Source organism: Aulonocara sp. 'chitande type north' Nkhata Bay, linkage group LG14, assembly GCF_057382095.1.
Source record: "Aulonocara sp. 'chitande type north' Nkhata Bay isolate Kocher_YH1m ecotype deep benthic linkage group LG14, A_spYH_male_GT1.1, whole genome shotgun sequence".
In the NCBI taxonomy this organism is placed as follows: Eukaryota; Metazoa; Chordata; class Actinopteri; order Cichliformes; family Cichlidae; genus Aulonocara; species Aulonocara sp. 'chitande type north' Nkhata Bay.
Genome location: NC_141357.1, coordinates 30,738,008 through 30,746,438, shown reverse-complemented (window position 1 = coordinate 30,746,438; position 8,431 = coordinate 30,738,008). Strand labels below are relative to the sequence as shown.

Below are 8,431 nucleotides of genomic sequence, written 5' to 3'. Positions count from 1 at the left end.
TATACAGAATATGAAATAAATAACTTTACATAATCTGGGATATACAGCTATACAGAAATGGGAACTATGCAAGTTGTAAACAGTTGTAGGATTAAAGATTATCGAATGTACAGAATGATTATTTACACAGAGCTATACAGTAGTGCAGTTAAGATAAGTGAGGGTGTAGATAGTTTCTACAGAGGCTATATAAAGTGCTAGTGGTTGTGAGTGGTGGTTCAGTCCATGTTATTATTGTGTTTGAGGGTACAGTTGTCCATTGTGGGTGTGTGTATGTTCAGTCCATGAGTTTAACGTGGGTCAGATGTCAGAAGGCAGAGTTCAGGAGTCTGACAGCTGTGGGGAAGAAGCTGTTCCGGTACCTGGTGGTCTTAGTCCGGAGGCTCCTGTGGCGCCTCCCAGAGGGCAGGAGGGTGAAGAGTCCATGTGATGGGTGACTGGGGTCTTTGATGATTTTCCCAGCCCTTTTCAGACACCGCTTCCTGTAGATGTCTTTTATGGCAGGAAGTGGTGCTCCGGCGATGCGCTGGGCAGTTTTCACGACCCTCTGCAACGCCTTCCGGTCCGAGGCAGAGCAGTTCCCATACCAGACTGTTATACAGTTGGTCAGGATGCTATCGATGGTGCAGCGATAGAAGTTCACCAGGATGTCTGAGGACAGGTGGTTCTTCCTCAGAGTCCTCAAGAAGAAGAGGCGCTGGTGAGCCTTCTTGACCAGCTTGGAGCAGTTGGTCGTCCAGATGAGATCCTCGGAGATGTGGACTCCCAGGAACTTGAAGCTGCTCACACGCTCCACAGCCGTCCCCTTAATGTGGATGGGTGGATGTGGGTCAGCATTCCTCCTGTAGTCCACGATGAGCTCCTTGGTCTTCTCGGTGTTAAGCAGCAGGTTGTTTCTGTCGCACCACTCAGCCAGACGATCCACCTCCTCCCTGTAGGCGGCCTCATCGTTGTCACTGATGAGGCCAATCACCGTGGTGTCATCTGCAAACTTAATGATGGTGTTGGAACCATCAGCAGGTCTGCAGTCGTGGGTGAAGAGGGAGTAGAGGAAAGGGCTCATCACACAGCCTTGTGGTACACCGGTGTTCATTGTGATGGTAGATGAGCAGCGGTTATCCAGCCGGACATGTTGGGGGCGGTTGGTCAGGAAGTCCAGTAACCATTTGCAGATGAGGGAACTGATACCCAGGTCTGTCAGTTTCCTGATGAGTTGTGAGGGGTGGATTGTATTGAATGCTGAACTGAAGTCTATAAACAGCATTCTGGCGTAGGTGTTGTTGTTGTCCAGGTGTGAGAGGACAGAGTGCATTGCGATGGAGACTGCATCCTCTGTGCTCCTGTTCCGGCGGTATGCGAATTGGTGGGGGTCCAGGGTGGGGGGGAGACAGGATTTGAAGTGTGCTAGGACCAGTCGCTCTAAGCACTTAGTGATGATGGGGGTGAGTGCTACTGGGCGGTAATCATTGAGGCAAGATGGGTTGGAGTTTTTGGGTATCGGGACGATGGAGGTGGATTTGAAGCAGGCCGGTACCACAGCGTGGGCCAAGGACAGATTGAATATGTCTGTGAGCACTCCTGCAAGCTCCCCAGAACACGCTCTGAGAACACGCCCGGGGATGCCATCAGGGCCTGCAGCCTTGTGGACATTGATCCTGCTCAGCACCGCTCCTACATCGGTGGGGGAGAGAGTCATAGGTTGGTGGTCTGGCGTCATGTCTGCTTTGGTTGTGGTTGTGGGGTTCCCTCGCTCAAAACGAGCATAAAAGTTGTTGAGCTCGTTGAGGAAGGAGACATCAGAGGATGCGGGGGAGGGTTTGGTGGTCCTGTAGTCTGTGATGGTCTGGAGTCCTTGCCACATGCGTCGGGGGTTGGAGTTGGAGAAGTGTTCTTCTACCTTCTTTTTGTAATGGTGTTTGGCTTTTTTGATGCCCTTCTTTAGATTAGCCCTGGCTGTACTGTAGGCGTGTGCATCTCCTGACCTAAAGGCAGTGTTGCGGGCCTTCAGGAGGAGACGAACATCCCGGTTCATCCAAGGCTTCTGGTTGGGGTACATGGTGATCCGTTTCTGGGTGGTGACACTGTCTGTGGTTTTGGAGATGTAATCCAGTACAGATGAGGCGTACTGGTCCAGGTCTGTGTGGGTGAACATATTCCAGTCTGTGTTTTTAAATCTGTCCTGGAGCACTGCGTCTGTCCCCTCTGGCCACACTTTAATTGTCCTCACAGCAGGTTTCACACGTTGGATGAGTGGTGAATACCGAGGTGTGAGGAACAGGGAGAGATGGTCCGATTGTCCAATGTGGGGGAGGGGTTATTGTGGGTGATTTTAACATCCATGTAGATGCTAAAAATGACAGCCTCAACATGGCATTTAATCTGTTATTAGACTCAATTGGCTTCTCTCAAAATATAAAACAACCCACCCACCACTTTAATCACACTCTAGATCTTGTTTTAACATATGGCATAGAAACTGAACATTTAACAGTGTTTCCTGAAAACCCTCTCCTGTCTGATCATTTCCTGATAACATTTACATTTACAATAATTGATTACACAGCGGTGGAGAGTAGACTTTATCAAAGTAGATGTCTTTCTGAAAGTGCTGTAACTAAGTTTAAGAATATAATCCACCCACTGTTATCATCTTCAATGCCCTGTACCAACATAGAGCAGAGTAGCTACCTGAATACTACTCCAACAGAGGTCGATTATCTTGTTAATAATTTTACCTCCGTACTACGTACGGTACGACTCTGGATACTGTAGCTCCAGTGAAAACTAAGGTCTCAAATCAGAAGTACCCGACTCTGTGGTATAATTCTCAAACACGTACCCTAAAGCAGATGACTCATAAGCTGGAGAGGAAATAGCGTGTCACAAATTTAGAGGATCATCATTTAGCCTGGAGAAATAGTTTGCTGCTTTATAAGAAAGCCCTCCGCAAAGCCAGAACATCTTACTATTCATCACTGATTGAAGAAAATAAGAACAACCCCAGGTTTCTCTTCAGCACTGTAGCCAGGCTGACAAAAAGTCAGAGCTCTTTTGAGCCAACCATCCCTTTAACGTTAACTAGTAATGATTTCATGAACTTCTTCACAAATAAAATTTTTATCATTAGAGAAAAAATTACCAATAATCATCCCACAGATGCAATATTATCTACAGCTACTCTTAGTACCATTGATGTTAAGTTAGACTCTTTTTCTCCAATATATCATTCTGAGTTAACGTCAATAATTACTTCCTCCAAACCATCAACGTGTCTTTTAGACCCCATTCCTACAAAACTGCTCAAAGAAGTCCTGCCATTAATTAATTCTTCGATCTTAAATATGATCAACCTATCTCTAATAATCGGCTATGTACCACAGGCCTTCAAGCTGGCTGTAGTTAAACCTTTACTCAAAAAGCCATCTCTAGACCCAGCAGTCTTAGCTAATTATAGGCCAATCTCCAACCTTCCTTTCATATCAAAAATCCTTGAAAGAGTAGTTGTCAAACAGCTAACAGATCATCTGCAGAGGAATGGTTTATTTGAAGAGTTTCAGTCAGGTTTCAGAGCTCATCACAGAACAGAAACAGCTTTAGTGAAGGTTACAAATGATCTTCTTATGGCCTCTGACAGTGGACTCATCTCTGTGCTTGTCCTGCTAGACCTCAGTGCAGCGTTCGATACTGTTGACCATAATATCCTATTAGAGCGATTAGAGCACGCTGTAGGTATTACAGGTACTGTGCTGCAGTGGTTTGTATCATATCTATCTAATAGACTCCAATTTGTACATGTAAATGGAGAGTCCTCTTCACACACTGACGTCAGTTATGGAGTTCCACAGGGTTCAGTGCTAGGACCAATTCTGTTTACATTATCCATGCTTCTCTCAGGCAGTATCATTAGAAGACATAGCATAAATTTCACTGCTATGCAGATAACACCCAGCTCTATCTGTCCATGAAGCCAGATAACACACACCAATTAGTTAAACTGCAGGACTGTCTTAAAGACATAAAGACCTGGATGGCTGCTAACTTTCTGCTTCTTAATTCAGATCAAACTGAGGTTATTGTACTCGGCCCTGAAAATCTTAGAAATATGGTATCTAAGCAGATTCTTACTCTGGATGGCATTACCTTGGCCTCCAGTAACGCTGTGAGGAACCTTGGAATCATTTTTGACCAGGACATGTCCTTCAACGCACATATTAAACATGTAAGACTGCGTTCTTCGATTTGCGCAACATCTTCTCTAAAGTTAGAAATATCCTGTCTCAGAGTGACGCTGAAAAGCTAGTTCATGCATTTATTACTTCCAGGCTGGACTACTGTAATTCATTCTTATCAGGATGTCCAAAAAACTCGCTGAAAAGCCTTCAGTTAATCCAAAATGCTGCAGCAAGAGTACTGACAGGGACTAGAAAGAGAGAGCATATTTCTCCTGTTTTGGCTTCCCTTCATTGGCTTCCTGTTAAATCCAGAATTGAATTCAAAATCCTGCTCCTCACATACAAGGTCTTAAATAATCAGGCCCCATCTTATCTTAATGACCTTGTAGTACCATGTCACCCTATTAGAGTACTTCACTCTCGCACTGCAGGCTTACTTGTTGTTCCTAGAGTATTTAAAAGTAGAATGGGAGGGAGAGCCTTCAGTTTACAGGCCCCTCTTCCGTGGAACCAGCTTCCAGTTTGGATTCGGGAGACAGACACTATCTTTACTTTTAAGATTAGGCTTAAAACTTTCCTTTTTGCTGAAGCATATAGTTAGGGATGGATCAGGTGACCCTGAATCCTCCCTTAGTTATGCTGCAATAGACGTAGGCTGCTGGGGGATTCCCATGATGCATTGAGTTTTTCCTTTCCAGTCACCTTTCTCACTCACTATGTATTAATAGACCTTTCTGCATTGAATCATATCTGTTATTAACCTCTGTCTCTCATCCACAGCATGTCTTTTATCCTGTCTTCCTTCTTTCACCCCAACCGGTCGCAGCAGATGGCTGCCCCTCCCTGAGCCTGGTTCTGCAGGAGGTTTCTTCCTGTTAAAAGGGAGTTTTTCCTTCCCACTGTCGCCAAAGTGCTTGCTCATAGGGGGTCATATGATTGTTGGGTTTTTCTCTGTATTTATGAAGCGCCTTGAGGCGACTTTTGTTGTGATTTGGCGCTATATAAATAAAATTGAATTGAATTGAATTGAGCCTCCGAGGGCAAAGCAGTCCTTTTAGAAGCAGCATGGTAACAAGTGGTAATGGGATAGTCCAGAATGTCATCACAAAATACAGTCTTTGGGTTAGATTTATGGCGAACGGTCTCTGGCTTATGGTGAGGTGAAAGAAAAAAGTCCATTTTGGTCACCGACTGATACTGCTGCTCCAAACGGGAAGAGCAATGGCAGTGTGAGCTGTAAGAAGTAAGAAGCACAAAGTCCTATTTATTGTCCTATTTATTGATAGCAATGATGTCATTGAAAATAAAAGCTTCTTTTTTGTGTTTGTTGTATAGACTTTAGAAAGCATGAAATATAAGAAAAATAAATGGCTTATGCAATGATGAAGAGCGGATTGAGATGTCCTGATTCTGCATGAGCTATCTATTGAAAGCTATTGAAATTACAGAACAGGTATCACCAGACAATGTTCAGTTGTTCATATGAAAACTGTGCAACCTTAAATGGTGACTGCCCATAAGTAAAACTTGCCATATTTGAAGATGAAAATGTTTGTACTCTTTTTTATACACATTTCTTTTCATATTTTCGTATGAAAATTCATATTTCTCCTTTTGGTAACTTTCATTTTGTTATCTGTTCCTACCCCAGCTGAGCTTGTTATTTAAGAAACATTTTTATCTGAGCTGGTCAAAGTAGTTGAATCAATAAAAAGATCCCATTTTTCTTCACATCTTATCTTTATCTTTGTTTAAAAGTTCCCTTCAGTCCATGTGTGCTCACTATAATAATTCTCGCACTGTTATCTGGTCAATTCCCTACTGTTTTAAGAATGTTGTCATTCACCCACTTACAAAAAACAAAACAAAACAAAACAAACATTTAAAACAACTAAACAAAACAATGTAACCTTTTCTTCTCAGGCATTCCAGAATTTAATGACAAACATTATTTTGGTTCAAAATAACACAATAATTACTTCATAAATTGTTATTATCAAACAGTGTCGCTCACAAACAACAACAAATAATCATGATAAAGAATCAGTGAGAGAAGTTGCCTGTTCACTACTTGAATCGTAAGCTCTTTGAGCTGTCAGTGCATTTAATCCAAAACTCAAATGTGCCACAGTGAATTGGAACATTTTGTGTTTCAAAATTTTGTTGTGTAAGAAAATAATCTTCAGTCTACTTTTTAAATACCACTGTAAGTGTAATGATTTACAGGTTGATTCTTCTCACATAAATAGGACTCAAAAGTTCACAAATCTGACCAGGAAAAAGTTTAAAAAATGCATATGAATATTCCAACATTTCTGCCCATTTTAAAAATAAGTGTACTCACAGTTCACAAGACTCTAACGAGCTGTGTTAGCCTTTCTAAGTATCTTAAAAATCTTACTTTTAATTTCCTTTGTCCTAAGAAAATACACAAAAGGATTTACAAGAGATGGACCGAGGATGGTGCCAATTGATAAACCTTGGCGTTCTTCAAGAGTTAATACCACACCAAACCTGGTCAAAATAGCATGGATAAAAATGGGACAGTATAAACATATTACACAAATCAGGTGACTCACAAGAGTGCTTCCCATTTTCATTCTGTCATTATTTGATGATAATTTCACAAAAAACAAGATCACACAGTATGAAAGACAAATGAAAACGAATGTGAAAAATAACAGAAAAAATAACCTACTGGCACCTTCATTGAAATATTTCTCTGGGTCAACACAAAGGGTTCGTAATACAGCAGCAGCGTCACAGAAAGTGTACCTAAGCCTCAAGGTGCAGTGAGGGAGAGGGACAACTGTTGCTGGTAAAGGAGCCACAAAACCAGAGGCAACAATCCACAGAATGTATGTAAGTACCATTATACGTGTATTTGTTAAATAACTATGGTACCGAAGAGGATAAATTATAGCTATTAATCGATCAAATGCCATAATTGTTAAAGAAAACATCTCCATTGTTGATCCCAGCTGGAAAACACACATTTGAATTAAACACTCCACATATGATATGGTATTAACACCAGCAAGAAGAACCCCGATCATTGTTGGAGTGGCACTAGAGGTATACAGTATGTCAACAACAGCAAGATTGCAAATCAGAAGATACATTGGTTTATGTAACTGCTTGTCAGAAACAATGAAGAGGATATTGACCAAACTGCCAGTAACAGCTAGTAAATAAGTTATCAGCATAACCACACCAACTGCTACAGGCCTTTTGACTGTGTCAAAGCCACCTATAATAAAATGTGTTAGTTTGGTTGACGCATTCTGTAAAGACATATTAAAGAATATTAAATTACAATAAGTTTCAAATTGGAATTGATAAAGTAAAAAGACAAAAATAAAAGACACCTCTCAAAGCAAAAGGTGGTTAAAGATATTGCAAAGCTTTAGTAGCAGTAGACAGTGGTTAAGAACAAAAAAATAATAACCCAGGTAAACAGACAGTTTGGCTTTGAACACAAAGCACCTGTGCTTTCGCATTTTAAGCCTCACAAGAACCGTACATTCTCACTCTGCACTCCCGTCATCCAGTGACACTGCATTGTGGCATAGACAATTTTCTATTTACATATCCGCAGAGATTCAAATTCAAATTCAAATTTTTTATTTGTCACGTACACAGTCGTACGATATGCAGTGAAATGCTTAGACAACTGCTCGTGACCTAAAGAAGAAGAAGAAAAAAAAAAGGAAAGGGCTATGAATAAGATAGGAAATAAATATGAAAAATTAAAGTGTAAATTTAACTAGGAAGGAATAAAATATAAAAAATTAAGGTTAAAAATGAAATAACTGTACAACACAAATTAGAATGAAGGGTAAATTTAAATGGGAAAGAATATGATAAAGTATATAAATTAAAGTTGAAAATAAAATAACTGTACAACAAAATACACAATACACAGTATAGAACTATATAAGAATGTATGAAGAAATATAAATAATTAAATAAATATATATATACACACACACACACACACACACACACACACACACACACACACACACACACACAATAACAGCAGCTGTACAAGTATTAACTGGAAATGAAGAATATAGTGACCAGTGTTGTGCAATCCACATTATGTCTTGTGCAGTGTAAATATGCTTAAAGTGATTTAAGTGATAACAATGCCCAGAATGTCCAGTGTGTGTGTAAGAACTATATGTGTGAGTCAGTACTGTGTGGTGGTGTGATTGAGAGACCGTATCGCCTGCGGGAAGAAGTTCCTCCTAAGT

General features: G+C 40.9%; 1 protein-coding gene across 1 annotated transcript; it reads right to left on the bottom strand.

Annotated features, from left to right (window-relative positions):
• Positions 1-5,526: 5,526 nt before the first annotated feature.
• On the bottom strand, positions 5,527-8,060 carry LOC147314924 (olfactory receptor 2AT4-like). The gene has a single exon (XM_086260301.1). It carries the CDS (start codon positions 7,466-7,468, stop codon positions 6,530-6,532), a length of 939 nt encoding a protein of 312 aa, XP_086116427.1. The 5' UTR covers positions 7,469-8,060; the 3' UTR covers positions 5,527-6,529.
• Between the last annotated feature and the right edge of the window lie 371 nt (positions 8,061-8,431).

Coding starts and splice junctions, on each gene's coding strand:
- LOC147314924 (XM_086260301.1), bottom strand. CDS start 7,468: ATGTCTTTACAGAATGCGTCAACCAAACTAACACATTTTATTATAGGT.